Here is a 14597-nt window from a genome sequence, read left to right on the forward strand (position 1 = left end):
TGGAATCATACAGAGAAAACATAATTTATTTATATATATTTACACACAAATCTTTGTTTCATTATTAGTTCTTAGTATCAACATTTCAGCTTCTTCGCTTTACATCTTGCCTTTCTGCTTTATTTTTTCAATTTCTGATGGATTTTTTTTGTTAAATTTTATTTCTATACTGTACCACGGGCCAACAAATATCAAGCTGCATGCAACAAATGGCCCCCGGGCTGCACTTTGGACTGCATTGTGTGGGAAATACTGCAGAGCCTCTTTGGATTCAAAACAAATTCTGCTCTGAATTCTTCGTAACGAAGATCGTAGATTGTTGCTGTTTCCTTACTCATTTTGAAGGTGACACATACTTGTTAAATTTAAAAATATTAAAATTTAATTTTTTAAATTAACGTTAAAGTTAATTTTAATTTTTTTCATTTTAAAAATAAATGTTAAAAATAATATACACAAGATTGCTACATTTAAAAAATATGAAACACGGACTGTTTCCTGAAGATGTGCTAGTTATGCTAGCTGGGCACTGCTATACAGTAGTGCTGCTCGGCAAGGCATAGAACCCTGACCTGCTCTTGGGGTGCCACGGTGTGCTGAGCTCAGTCAGTCTAGACCAGGAGTGCTCACACTTTTTCAGCCTGCAAACTACTTTTACAAAGATCAAGTCCCAAAGATCTACCTCCAGTATACATTTAATTTATAAATCTAAGTATTTATGTACATTTACCTTTATGTATGTGTATGTCAGGGGTGACACACTTCTTCAGGATGCAAGTTACAAGTCCAAATTATCTTCCTCTTACTATACACTGTGTACACAATTAGGCAAGTTGTGTTTTTGATGATTAATGTTGTTATTGTACAACTGCAGTGCTCTTGGCCAATTCCAATGTTAAACCCTCAAACCTGAACATGTAACTAGTAAAAGTGAAGTTTCGGCTTTCTTAAGAGAATATCTGTATATTTGTATTTGTATTTGTACTTTATTTATCCCACAGCGGGGAAATTCACTTGTTACAGCAGCAAGCAAGATACGCAAGTAAAGAATACATAGTGAAAACAACATGGTTCAGGTGGTGCAGGTGTTGTAGAGCCTGAAAGCGGTCGGTATGAAGGATGTATATGTACAATATGTAAACCATTATCATGCAACTAAATGAAAAACAAAGATTTTTTTATCTCACTTGTTAATTTTCATCTTTTAAAGTGGCAAACAAACTCAAAATTTACAAAATCATTTCTGGAAAAAAAAAAAAAAAAACCTCAGTGACCAATATAGCCAGCCTTCTTTTCGAGAACAGTCCCAAGCCTTCCATTGACAGAGTCAGTCAGTTTCTTGATCTGGTCAAAATCAACATATTGTGCAGCCGCAACCACAGCCTCCCAGACCACTGTTCAGAGAGGTGTACTGTTTACTTTCACTGTATCTTTAAGGCCTTTACTGGTCAGCCACGCAGTGGAGTACTTTGACGCATGTGATGGAGTGTTGTCTTGCATAAAAATCAGTCTTCTTGAAAAATGCAGACTTTTTTTCTGTACCACTGCTTGAAAAAAGTGTCTTCTAAAAATTGGCAATAGGTCTGAGAGTTGATTTTGAGTCCATTTTCAACCCAAAAGGTCCAACTAGCTCATCTTTAATCCTACCTGCCTATAGCAGTACCCTCCACCTTGCTGGCGTCTGAGTCGAAGTGGAGTCATGTGCCCGTTACTGAGTCAACCACGGGCCCATCCATCTGCTCAGTCGAGTCACTCTCATCTCATCAGTCCACAAAACCTTTGAAAAATCTGTCTTCAGATATTTCTTGGCCCATTCTTGAGGTTTCAACTTATGTGCCTTGTTCAGAGGTGGTTGGGTTTCAGCCTTTCTTACCTTGGCCATGTCTTTGAGCACTGAACACCATGCACTTGACACTCCAGGTAGGTTGCAGGTGTGGAATATGGCAGCACTGGAGGATGAGTTCCTGGTAGCTTCATGCTTGATTCTTTTCAAAACTTTGGCAGTTAATTTGAGTCTTTTCTTCTCGACATGTTTCTTGCGACCCTGTTGACTATTTGCAACAAAATGTTTGATGGTTCTGTGATCACGCCCCAACACCTTATATATTTCAAGAGTTCTGCATCCCCCTGAAACACTTTTTACAATTCTTTTCAGAGTCAGTTAAATCACCTGGCCCATTTTTCCTGAAGAGAAGAATCTGCCTAATACAGTAATTATGCACTCCTTGATATAGGGTGTTGATTTCCTTAGGCCACATCCTCCGTTACACAAATACACGTCACCTGATATGCATTAAATCCAATAAGCATTCAAGTTTATACAGCTTGGAGTTGGAAATTATGGATAAAATTATGATATAGTCAAAAATAATCACTTGCCTAATAATTGTGCACACTGTGTATAACATACAGTATATATAAAATCTAACCAGTAAACTTTGAAACTGCTATACTAATGATTAGTATTTCACAGGCACAGTTTCAAAGTTTACAGGTAATCAAAGTAGTTCATATTATTCAATAATTCACAATTCAATTCAATACGGCAATAAAGATAATTACACACACATCCTCAATAAATGTGTACATAACCTTAGTACCGGTAATATGTCAGTCAAAATAGCTACATAGCGTTCATTAGGACACACAGTTCATTAGCCCAGTTACAATTTGCCATCTAACATTACCGATATACAAGAAATGAAAATGATGATGCAAAAGATATTATAGTTGAAGTCAAGGCAACAAATTAAAGCACATTTTCCAATTAATCATGAAATAATAGTTTATGAAACAGAAATGTAAAAAAACACATTTCTATAGTGGAGTTCAGGATACAAAGCAAAGCCATCAAAGAATTGACTTTTAACAATTGACTTTTACAAGTGAACGGACGGATTTGTTATAGATATACTGTAGGCATCTTATCGCCGAGTTAGTTTACCCGTAATCTGAATAATAAAGATGAAAGTTGCATCTCCATGTGCAGCTTGAAACGTCAGTTCACCACTTCATGTTAGCCGCGGGAGGAGCAACAGCAAATCAAGAGGGGAGGATAATGTCAGCTCACTGATGTCATATGACATCTACAAAGTGACGTTTATGCAATCGACCCAAACAATCCTGGCAATCGACTGGTAGCTTGCGATTGACGTAATGGGCACCCCTGCTCTAGAGTCTAGACCAGGGGTCTCAAACTCGCGGCCCGCGGGCCATTTGCAGCCCACCAAATCGGATTTTGCGGCCCGCGACTGGACATCAAAGAGCAGTGTAACTGCAGCCCACAACATCCGTGCAAGCTCAGTGTTACTTACTTACAGGGGCAAATAAACACCAACACTGAACTAACAGTGGTGTTATCACATGGACCGGGGGAGGGGCAGCCCTTTAGTCGTATTGTGAGCCATGCATTGTGAATTGTATCGTATCGTGAGGTACCCTGAGATTCCCGGCCCTACTCCCAATACGTGATGCGGCTATGCCTCATCCAGACTCTACCTCCAGTGGCCCCCACTGAAATTGAGTTTGAGACCCCTGTTCTAGAGCATTGTCATCAAAGTTGTATATAACAACATCTTTTTGCTAGAGAGGTGGTTTTAGGAGCTTCTTCAAATGTTCTTGAGGGGCTATGTGGTAGGGTAGCTGGAGTCGCTTGTTCTTCAGACTGCACAGTGCTGGACAGACCTCAAGAAGCAGTTGACACACCTTTTCATGACCTTGTTCTGCAGCCTGCTCGAGCATTTAACAACAATGTTAAAGCATAAGCAGATTTGACATTCTCCTGTGTCATCAACTCAGCGTAATTCTTTAACTGCCATTGACCTTCCCACCTTGTGTAGAGGAGACGCACCATCATCATCAGAGATCATTGGATCTGCTTTGTGATGCAAAAGCAAACTTGCGACATCCAGATGACCACAGAAAGCTGCGCGATGGAGTGGTGTGGCACCGCCTGGTGTTTGAGGAGATGCACAAGCACCATTCTCCAGAAGAAATTCACACACGGTTAGATGGCCGCTGCGACTTGCATAGTGCTGAAACAAAAATGCAAAGATGGTGTTTTAGTGACAGACAAAATCAACAGAATGACAAGTCATCTGTCAGGGAACTGACTAGAGCTGTGTATCCTGCTGCGTCTCTGAGGTTTGGATGGATGCCTTTCTGGATCAATGATTTGACCCTTTTCAAGTCTCCATCCATGGCAGCAGACCAGATACCTGCATACAATCAGGACTTTGGTTAGTAAGTCAGTGATCTCTATACTCAAAATAAGCCTGATAGTTATACACTACATTACATACCTCGTTCAAAATCTATCTCATTCACTGTCTGGTAAACGCTGGAAGAGGAGACAGGAAGTGAGCAGCAGGAGCAACTATGTTCTCCACCAGAAGCCATGGTGTTCGTCTCTGCACCACTGACACAACTAAAAGTAAAAACTGATTCAGACCTGAAGCTGGATATTAGTTGTAGTCATAGCTATTAATGAATTAGCAATGAACGAATTAACTCACAATAACATTTCTACCTATTTCGGACTTTATCTGAATTGGTCAGTAAAACTGCATTGCATTTACAAGTCCATACGAAACCAAAAAATAAAGTTTACAGACGAGACGTGATACATAATACATTGTTGCGCGTAATTTGTTTTGAAATATAGTCACCCAATCATTTCTAATTGAATAAAGGATACCGACACGATTCAATGTTCTTTTTCCTGGTACGTCAACTACGACGTGTAGCGTAATGACGTCAAATTCAGCTTGACGAATCACAGAGCGGCAGTCGGAAGAGACGTTCAAAGCTCCTCAAAATTGTTGTATTTTAGGGTTATATCCATTTAGGAAAATACAACAATCTTCATGTGTAACATTTGTTCTAAATAGTACATTATACAATTAAATTCTAGTTAATTTAAGCATGTGAACGTCCTAATTGCAAGACTGTAATCGTAGTATCATATTGTTTAAAGAGATTCCGATTTGTCATGAAGGTATCATCAGTGTTGCGTTATTGACCGTTCAATACTAGCGAGCGAGCTTCTTATGCGGTACAAGCTAGCAGGCAGGCACACTGGTCAAAATTGAGACCGATTTACAAGTAACCAAAGAGCAATAATGAGACGAGTTACGTTATTTGTTAACGGTACGTCTAAAAATGGCAAGGTGGGTAAATAAGTCCGCAAAACCTGTTGTAATGTATTTATTGGCTGCTAAAGTCATTTGCTGTTCCGACGAATTTTGATTCCTTCATACTGTATCCTAAACGTATCAGACTTTACAAGTACTACAGCTTAGTACAACCTGTATCCTTGTGCATTGCCCGTTTTTCTTGAAATGTGTCTCAAGTTTGCAAAACACAAATTGATGTACAATGTTTTCTATAATCAGGTTGTAGCAGTATATGGGGCCTTGTCTGACTTACTATCTGTAGCCAGCAATAAGTTGGGGATAAAAGCCTCCTGTTTATATAATGGAAAAGGAGGTCTCATAGATGACATTGCCCTAATCAGGTAAGGAAGGAACAAAAACATGGCAATAAGATCACGTTTTTTTCTTAATAATTTGTGTGCCTCTTTGTCTGATTGTCAGAGATGATGATGTGTTGTATGTCTCAGAAGGTGATCCATTTATTGGTGAGTGCTGGCATCACTGCAGCTCTGACTTGACTGACCTCTAAAGATTAATCTTAATAAATAATCTGTCCCATGTGGATCACAGATTGTCAGAGTGAAGTCAAAGTCTCATCTGATCAGCAAGGTGCTCACACCGACTGGTTGACCCTCAATATCGGTGGCCGTCTATTCACCACGACCAGGTAAGTGATGCTTTAATTCCTGTTCACAGCAAAGTCTGCATAACACACTTTAGTTTTGCTCAGCCATTATGCACACTTTTTTTTTTTTACTATCCACATTATATATCTTACCAAACCGTGTCTATCAGGAGCACGTTGGTCAGCAAAGAGCCAGAGAGCATGCTTGCTCACATGTTTCGAGAGAAAGGTAATTTGGAGAACTCTTTTACATTGGTTTAATTGTGAGCCTTTGGATAAGGTTTATTCAGTAAGTTTGGATCTTTTCCCCAGATGTGTGGGGGAACAAGCAAGATGAACATGGAGCCTACCTCATTGACCGCAGTCCTGAATACTTCGAGCCTATTCTTAACTACTTGCGGCATGGTCAACTCATTATCAATGAGGGTGTAAATATACGAGGTAAGGGCAATTTTCTAACTATAAAATATACATATAGCAGGGCTGTCAAAAATAACGCATTAACCACGGTAACTAATTAATGTAATTAATTATGTAATTTTTTTTTGGTGTAATTAACGCATGCGCACCAGAGCAAGCATGCCTCTCTGTTATGACAGCAGATAGAAGCACAGTCGAGCATCCCCACATAGTGACACAGAGTTTGACGCTCTTTTATAACTTCATTCTGACCTGAACACATCAACAGCAGTACAATTCCAACACCATATACTGTGTGTATTTCCAACTCACACACATCCTGGGAACGACACTTCCTCATTCTCATTACAAGAACGCAAGACTCATTCAGGGACACTCTGAACATCACAAAAATGGCTTTATAATTGTGTGTGTGTGTGTGCGCGCGTGTAAATAAACAAGAAGATAAAGAAAAACATGAAGTGGATATTCTTACAACTCTTAAGTTGGATGTACAATTTGCTTTTAAGTATGCTGGAAAAAATTAATATGATAATATATTTTATATATATATATAAAACACACACACACACACACACAGTCAAACCTGTCTTAGCGGCCACCTTTATAGAACGGCCACCTGCCTATAGCGGTCACTGAAAAATCCCCCGCAGCAAATTTACATGTTATAGACCCTGTGTATAGCAGTCACCTGTCTAACGCGGTCAGCGGCCACCCATTTTGTCTCCCTTGGTCAATATCTGACCGCATATAGCGGCCAAATTACCGACTCAAGTAGAAGCTTCATGCACGAAAAAGTTTCGTTTTTCAATCAATGAAGCCGTCGTGTGTAGACTTTAATTACTGAGTCCTAGCTCAGTCACAATCATTCACAAGATCCACACAAACTGTCAGTTGTTCCACATAAAAAAGCCGTCTTCTTTTGAGCTTGCTATTTCCTGGTCAAACATGTAACTTTAAGAGCATTTGCACCAAAACATTACCGCAAAGTACACTGGGAACAGGACGTGCTCCCAGCGACGCTACAATACAAGACTGCATGTTAAAAAGGCAGCGAGAGCAAAACTGGTTTCGGTTGTACTTAATTGAAGTATTTTAGAATGTACTAACGTTATTTTTGATCAATCCTCATCCACAAATCCATCCAAGTCCTCATCTTCTGTATTCGACACAAAAAAAAAGCCATCTTCTTTTCCGTTCGCTACTAGTCTGTTAACTTGTCAGTGTTATTCAGCTCCAAAGCAAAGAAGGAAACTTCTCCTGTTGCTTCTGCCAACTTTATTTATTGAACGCGGCCACCAGACAGCAGCTCAGAACACACACACATCTCTCAGCATCGTCTCTCCTTCCTGCTTGCCCACAAGCCAAAGTTTAAACAAGCCCCACTACATAGCTGTCCAGGCAATGCCTGTAACAAGTGACACCGTTTATTTCCTGGTGTGAGACAATGTGCACAATGTGTGTCAATACTGTAATGCCGCTTGTTGTGGGGAAGGAGAGACTCACGTCGCCGATGCACTTTAATCGCTTTATTAACAGCGGAGAACACTGCAGGACTTTACATCCACGCCAACATAAACACACTTCCCAACTCTCTCGAAACTCACAGCTAGCACTGAGCCTAGCTCTCCTGCTCGGGACGCCCACCGTCACTTCCCGTCACTTCCTGATGAACTAAAGCTGTAATGACACTCTGCCGTATGAAAAGTAAAATATTAAAAACAACCGTAAGACATTACTAGCACAGCTTTGTTCTGTGGGTCGTGGATAATAGCAAGCCTAGTAGTGCTGTACAACTTTTATCCACAGTCCCACAGTGCCCTCTACTGGTCAACATTATTATCCCCCCCCCCTTCCCCTCTACTGGTCAATATTCAAACTGGACGCCAACCTGTCTATAGAGGCCACCTGTCTATAGCGGCCACTTTTGCAGTCTCCCTCTAGTGGCCGCCATAGACAAGTTTGACTGTATATATTCCATGTAATAATCAGTGTAATAATAACAAAATAAAAACATGCATGACAGGACAAATATAATATAATCAAGACTCTTCTGCGATCATCAACTGCTTGTATTGTTTTTTTAATTCGCTCATCTTGGTGCATTGCTTGAGTTCCTCACTCAATCCGTTCCATGACTTAATTCTGCATACTGAAATGCTGTGGGTTTTCAGCGTAGTTCTCGCATATAAATGTTTAAAGTTACATTTTCCTCTCAGATCATATTTCTCCTCTCTTATAGAGAAATACTGTATGACGTTTTTGGGTAAGAAGTTATTGTTAACTTTATGCATTATTTTAGCAGTTGGAAAATGTACTAAATCATCAAATTTTAGTATCTGTGATTTTAAAAATAAAGGGTTTGTATGTTCTCTATACGTGGCATTATGAATTATCCTCACCAATCTTTTTGCAGTACATGAGTGCGCTAAGATTGCTTTTATAATTATTGCCCCATATCTCCACACAATAAGTTAGATATGGTAATACCAAAGAGCAGTAAAGAGTGTGGAGTGATTTTTGATCAAGAACAAATTTTGCTTTATTCAATATTGAAGTATTTCTCGCCACCTTTTGTTGTATGTTTTTGATATGAGATTTCCAACTCATTTTTTCGTCTATTATGATCCCCAGAAATGTATTGTCTTTCACTCTTTCAATATCCACCCCGTTTAATTGTATTTGATTGTGTGTATCCTTTCTGCTATTTCCAAATACCATTATTTTAGTTTTACTTACGTTCAAGGATAATCTGTTTTTAACAAACCATGTCTTTAATATGGCCATTTCATCCTTGACCTTTTTAATTAGTTCTTGTGTGCTTTCCCCAGAACAAAAAGTAGTGGTATCATCCTGAAATAATACCAACTTTATGTCCCCAAACTTTTTACAGTCGCATTCCCCTTCAGACATTTGACCTGAAGCCATGTACCCCCTACTCCTGCACCAATGCTAAAGCCTGAAAACCAATATAAATGAAGTCTTCAAGATGAAACACTCTTAATGCACAAGATAATCTACAAACTTAATTATTTGCTCTGCTCCATTGTGCCGTGAGGTGTTCAGGCACACTTGTAAATGTGAGTGTTCGGCGCTAATTGTTTTTCATTTTTATTCACATACCCCCTATTATAATTGCTGGACCCCAACGCGGACCCCATCTTGGGAACTGGGATTAGTATGTGTGTACAGCATGTACTATGCCAGACTACGTATTATACATTAATAGTTGTGGACCGCAGTCCCAGGGAGATCTAGGCCTTATGATGGGATTGTGTTTATACGTATGAGTGCACATTTGTGTTACTGTGTACATTGTTTGAGTGTTAAGAATAAAATGTTGTTACTTTCACATTGCTCCTACATTTTTTCTGTGCTCTAGTGAAAAAGCTATGTGTACAGCCCTGCCAAGGAATCAATGTTCTATCTAATCTTACAGTATCTCTTTAAGTACAGGTGTGGTATAAAGGTAAAAACTGTTTTCCAGGTGTTCTTGAGGAGGCTCGGTTCTTTGGAATTGAGCAACTTGCCGATCAGTTGGAAGTAGTCATCAAGGTAAATGTTAACATGGCTTTGCAACAAATATCCTCATATCTCTTAGGTGAGTGCTGACTTGTCATATCCATGGTTTTATACCAGAACTCTCAGCCTCCTGAAGACCACTCTCCCATTTCCCGCAAAGAGTTTGTTCGTTTTCTTTTGGCAACACCCACCAAGTCTGAGCTTCGTTGCCAGGTAATGCAAATTAAAATGGTAATTGACTTATTGCATAATTTGGCATCATCACTCTGGTCTTTTGGAAGCATCGATAAATCCTGTAGATTTGATCAATTATTATTGGTTATATAAATCTAATTGAGGTGCATGATGTAGTATGTAAAGTCACAGATTTAAAAGTGAAAGTGGAACAGACACCTCAGTATGCATGGTGAAGTTTTAGTACCAGTGCATAATAAGTTGTAATAGGTGTTCAAAATGAAGAGAAGCCTTTAAATACCGCATTGTAGTGTTAAAGCCAATGTTACTGTATTTATTTGTGTAAGTTTCCTTTACATTCATTTATTTTGTGGTGGCCCGCCACAGATAAATTTGGGCCACCACACATAGTTTTGGCGCTAGCTGTTAGAATTCTCCATGTTAAAGCATGTTAATGAGGAGACTTATTTTGAAACCTTTTACTATGAAAGTGTCACTTTTGCTTATATTTTTGGAGGATGGGGGGGTAATTTAAATGTTGACAGGTATACCCGAAAGCATCCACATGCATATACGTCATGGCCAGTTACGCAAATTTGACGATAACATCATCTGCTTCCCACTTCCCCACCCCCACCAACCTGGCAACCCACCACCACAGATATATTGCATTCCTGTGGGAAACTTTGAGCACTCAAAAATTCTAATGCCTACTAAAACTACATTGTATTTTGCTCTCCTATATTAAATTAACTTATGCAATGATGTGTGTGTGTGGGTGTGTGTGTTTGTGGGTGGGTGTGTGTGCGTGTATGACAATTTTGTCTTAGGGTCTTAATTTCAGTGGTGCTGATCTGTCCCGGCTCGATTTGCGCTACATCAATTTCAAGATGGCTAATCTCAGTCGTTGCAATCTGACACATGCCAACCTGTGTTGTTCCAATCTAGAGCGGGCTGATCTATCCGGAGCCAACCTGGATGTGAGTCTGAAAGCAGTTTTCTTGCTATTGTGAACATAACATGCAGTTCATTGTGTGTCATTTGGGAGTTTGAATAGTCTGCATTCTCTCTGGTGATCAATTAAGTTGTGTTTGTCTACTTCACATCTCCTGCCTCCTCAGACATATGGACCCACACTTGACACAATTATCTTCAATATCTTACGAATGGGAGCTAATATTTACATAGTCAATAAAGCATGGCAAATATTCTTAATATTTTGTCTTTCAAAGGGTGCTAACTTACAAGGTGTGAAGATGCTCTGCTCCAATGCCGAGGGAGCTTCTCTCAAAGGATGCAACTTTGAAGATCCTTCTGGCCTGAAGGCTAATTTAGAAGGTAATCTATCACAAATCTTGAACAAAGCAGCTGTGGTCTCCACTTTGTGTTTTTTTAGAAACTGACGTTGTTGCAAATAGGAGCCAACCTGAAAGGAGTCGACATGGAAGGAAGTCAAATGACCGGCATTAACCTGCGGGTGGCCACTCTGAAAAATGCAAAGCTGAAGAACTGCAATCTGCGGGGCGCCACTTTAGCTGGGACTGATCTTGAGGTAAACTGAGGCCATCAAAAGGGATTAGCACTTATAGGCCGCTAATGTAACCAGATTTGTGCCGATAATGATTATCTGTCAAGACCAATTAGTAGAACCTCTGAGGTCGAACAGAGGGCACTTGTTGATGTCTGATTTTGTTTGTGTTTTGAAACTGTTTTTTTCCATAGGAAAATATTGGAAATAGAAAAAAAATAGTTGTAGGGTCAAACTGCCACCATCATAAAACCTTTTTGTTTGTACAGGCAATGTATAAGTCATGTTTTATAATTTTGGAGATGACATCATTGTCTAATTTGCGTAATTGGCAATGAAACTCCAGCCAGAGTGCAGATTTTCGTAAACTTTGGCTCAGTGTTTGTGTGTGGATGGGTAAAAAGGAGTTACGTTGCTTACTGCACAGAGTTGTAACGACAAGCTATACAGACCGTCCCATTATAATAGGTTTATAACCAACGTCCAACTGGTAGCACCAAATCTTAAAAAAAAAAAAAAAAAGTGTGGCGGTCCAACTCCATTGATGGCAGGCCGCCACAAATAAAAGAATGAATAAAGGAATATAACTGGAAAAAATCCCATTCAACAAAAAATGTCTGAGGTAATTGGGTTATGTATTCGGGCTGGGAATCTCAGGGTACGTCACGATACGATACAATTGGCAATACATGGCTCATGATAACGATGATATCTCAGTAAAGCGGTCGGATAAAACATAACTGTAAAGAGGATTTTACATTTTGTTTAATTAGTTTGGGTCTGCTAAGATGCCAATGCATCACCGATAAGTATCACAGCAGTATGCTAGTTAACGGGATTATGCAAAAATATGTTATTTCTACACATGATGATGCACGGGCCAAGGAAGAACGTGTTAAGTTTTATTTTGGCTTAGGGAGACTATTTTCACTTCATTGTGAGGGTTCCACTAATACTTTATCCTTTTGGTGTGTGTGGTGTGTTTCTTGGCTGCAGAACTGCGACCTGTCTGGTTGTGATCTACAGGAGGCTAACCTGAGAGGGTCTAACGTGAAAGGAGCCATTTTTGAAGAGATGCTTACGCCGCTGCACATGTCGCAGAGTGTCAGATAACTTCACACTCTCATGCAAGTCCCATTAGCCACAGCTGGCTTCTCACTCCTCCCTCAACTGCCTAAAACTCCCCAAACTCCCTCCCTCCAGCTCTTTTGACCTGTTTTTAACACAGGTATGCACTTCTCCATTCCACCAATGATATGTTAGCTTTAAATATCTCTCACTATTTATCCAGGGTTGTTTGTATCTTTGGATGCTAGGATGTATTTCAGTGTCTATTGTTCAAATACGTACAGTACATCACAAAGCAATTTTTTTCAGTTTTCAGTGTCTGGATTGAATCCAGTGGCTACAATCATCAGTATTTAATATGTTATACCTACAGATATGTGTATGTTACTTCGTATTAGTAGGAGTTAAAACCAGTCTATGGCTGCAGTCTCGGAATGCTTTTGCCGAACCAGTATGAGTCTCTTACCAATGGATTTGTTGCCGTACTTTTCTCCTAAAGTAGCCTACTATACCACACTATAAATGCAAGCCAAAGCCACAGGATAGCACAAGCTAAAGAGTCAAAGTGTTGAACCTATGCGATTGGCCTAGACGTCAACACAGCTCGGATATGCAATACTTTTCCTACACTCAAAAAGCTTATTTATGTTTGTGCGCTCTGGATCTACCTCTTTTTTTTGTGTCAGTGATCCATTTGCATGTATTCAACTGTGGCACTGCATACTAAAATGTTGTATGTCAGTCATATCTTAAGTTCTAAGAGACTCTTAAGAGACTAATTCGTGTTGGTATGGCAGAAGGTCACGTTCACATGTTTGGTATTATTCTTGTAGTTAATACTCTATATATAAAAACTTAATCATGCTTGGAATCTATTTGCACAAGTATACATGTATCTTTTCACCAAAAAACATTGTAAATCGTGTAATCTTATGTATATTGAATCCAGTGCTTCCAAACGTTCTCCCAAAAAACAGTATATAGGAAGAGGACGGTGTATCTTTGCATGAGTGTACTTGTCTTTGACTGGCCAAGAACATTTCGCTATAGCTCAGTGCTGATGCAATACTATTTACTCCATTTAATAGAAGGTACCCGACCTGTGAGCGTGAATGATGGTGTTTGTTTATGTCACGATGAGTGTGAAAATCAATGGAAGTGATGCTGATTATTTATTTGTGACTGGTATATGGCGCAAAAGTTGTTTGTTTTATGCTTAGGACCGGGGGTATGCTTCTCCTTGTCAACCATTATTGCACTTGACTGGAAATATATTTCCATTAACTGACTGTTATAAATAAACTCCTTTGAAGAACAGATGCCTGTTTTTTATGATGCGAGTTTGTACAAAAATTACTGGAAAATAGCAAAGGATTAATATTATGTAACCATACAAAAGCTTCTCAAGTGCCAATTTGTCCAGTGTTAGTGGTCAAGACGACACTTACCATTTTATGTGCTCTAAAGGTCACTGGAAATATTGCTTAATCCCACTTTGTGAGCCCCTGCAGTGAAATGATGGGCTATTCTGGGAAAGCAAGCAGCATATATACTTTGGAACATACTCAGGGTTCACCAAAGAAGGCAGACAGTTCAGAAAGCAGCCGTCCTACAAAGAAGGTAAAAGAGACTTTGCTAAATTTGAAAATGTGTAATTATTTGTTCGAATAGATCCGTGACATGCTTTAACATGCAAAATGTATGGTTACTTGAACAAAGTAGCGATGAAACCCTGGGTTCTGTGGCTGCTGCTTTTGGAGGCATCAATGCAACAGAGCCACAGTCAGCACTGGTCATATGGACTGAACCCTGGAGGAAAGAGAGGGCTCGACAACTATTTGGACCAGCAGGTCAATGTAAGCATGCGCTGTTCTCATCGCCCTTCTTTTTATTTTTACATTTTTGTAAGCATATCTGAGCCATATGTTTGTTTCCTCTAAAGGTGGCTGATGGCTTCCTGCAGCTGGACAAGCCTTGCAAGGTTTTGGCTTGTGGAATGTTATCCACTTTAGCCAAAATTTGCAGGCTGAAAGGATTTAATGTAAGTTAATTTATTGTATTCATAAATAATGTATGTAGTGGTGACGTGCAGTGAGGTTCATGGCCG

At 39.5% G+C, this 14597-nt stretch overlaps 2 protein-coding genes across 4 annotated transcripts; one reads left to right on the forward strand and one right to left on the reverse strand.

Moving 5' to 3' along the window:
- Nucleotides 1-98: 98 nt before the first annotated feature.
- Nucleotides 99-5158, reverse strand: ankrd39 (ankyrin repeat domain 39). 2 transcript variants are annotated; one of them, XM_054774258.1, is made up of 5 exons: nt 4701-5158; nt 4302-4426; nt 4114-4217; nt 3831-4034; nt 99-3729 (listed from the first exon to the last, which is right to left on the reverse strand). In XM_054774258.1, exons 2-5 carry the CDS (start codon nt 4396-4398, stop codon nt 3583-3585), a joined length of 552 nt encoding a protein of 183 aa, XP_054630233.1. In that variant the 5' UTR covers nt 4399-4426; nt 4701-5158; the 3' UTR covers nt 99-3582. The 2 variants fall into 2 exon arrangements, with proteins under 2 accessions (XP_054630233.1, XP_054630232.1); XM_054774257.1 differs by having other exon boundaries at nt 4515-5157.
- Nucleotides 5002-14148, forward strand: kctd9a (potassium channel tetramerization domain containing 9a). 2 transcript variants are annotated; one of them, XM_054774255.1, is made up of 12 exons: nt 5004-5168; nt 5394-5515; nt 5595-5638; nt 5724-5820; nt 5949-6007; nt 6091-6219; nt 9686-9753; nt 9838-9933; nt 10725-10874; nt 11127-11232; nt 11313-11446; nt 12419-14148. In XM_054774255.1, the coding sequence occupies exons 1-12, from the start codon at nt 5121-5123 to the stop codon at nt 12533-12535; spliced, it is 1170 nt and encodes a 389-aa protein (XP_054630230.1). In that variant the 5' UTR covers nt 5004-5120; the 3' UTR covers nt 12536-14148. The 2 variants fall into 2 exon arrangements, with proteins under 2 accessions (XP_054630229.1, XP_054630230.1); XM_054774254.1 differs by having other exon boundaries at nt 5002-5515.
- Nucleotides 14149-14597: the final 449 nt, after the last annotated feature.

The sequence above is a fragment of the Dunckerocampus dactyliophorus genome, chromosome 4 (assembly GCF_027744805.1).
Source record: "Dunckerocampus dactyliophorus isolate RoL2022-P2 chromosome 4, RoL_Ddac_1.1, whole genome shotgun sequence".
NCBI classification, from domain to species: domain Eukaryota; kingdom Metazoa; phylum Chordata; class Actinopteri; order Syngnathiformes; family Syngnathidae; genus Dunckerocampus; species Dunckerocampus dactyliophorus.

Bases quoted from the DNA above. Each gene is read 5' to 3' on its own strand.
- ankrd39 (XM_054774257.1), bottom strand. The intron at 4,218-4,301 runs GTATGTAATGTA...GATTGTATGCAG, and splicing joins TGAGATAGATTTTGAACGAG to GTATCTGGTCTGCTGCCATG. The intron at 4,035-4,113 runs GTCAGTTCCCTG...TTTTTGTTTCAG, and splicing joins CAGCAGGATACACAGCTCTA to CACTATGCAAGTCGCAGCGG.
- kctd9a (XM_054774254.1), top strand. From the start codon at position 5,340: ATGTGTCTCAAGTTTGCAAAACACAAATTGATGTACAATGTTTTCTAT. The intron at 6,008-6,090 runs GTAATTTGGAGA...TCTTTTCCCCAG, and splicing joins TCACATGTTTCGAGAGAAAG to ATGTGTGGGGGAACAAGCAA. The intron at 9,754-9,837 runs GTAAATGTTAAC...GTTTTATACCAG, and splicing joins AGTTGGAAGTAGTCATCAAG to AACTCTCAGCCTCCTGAAGA.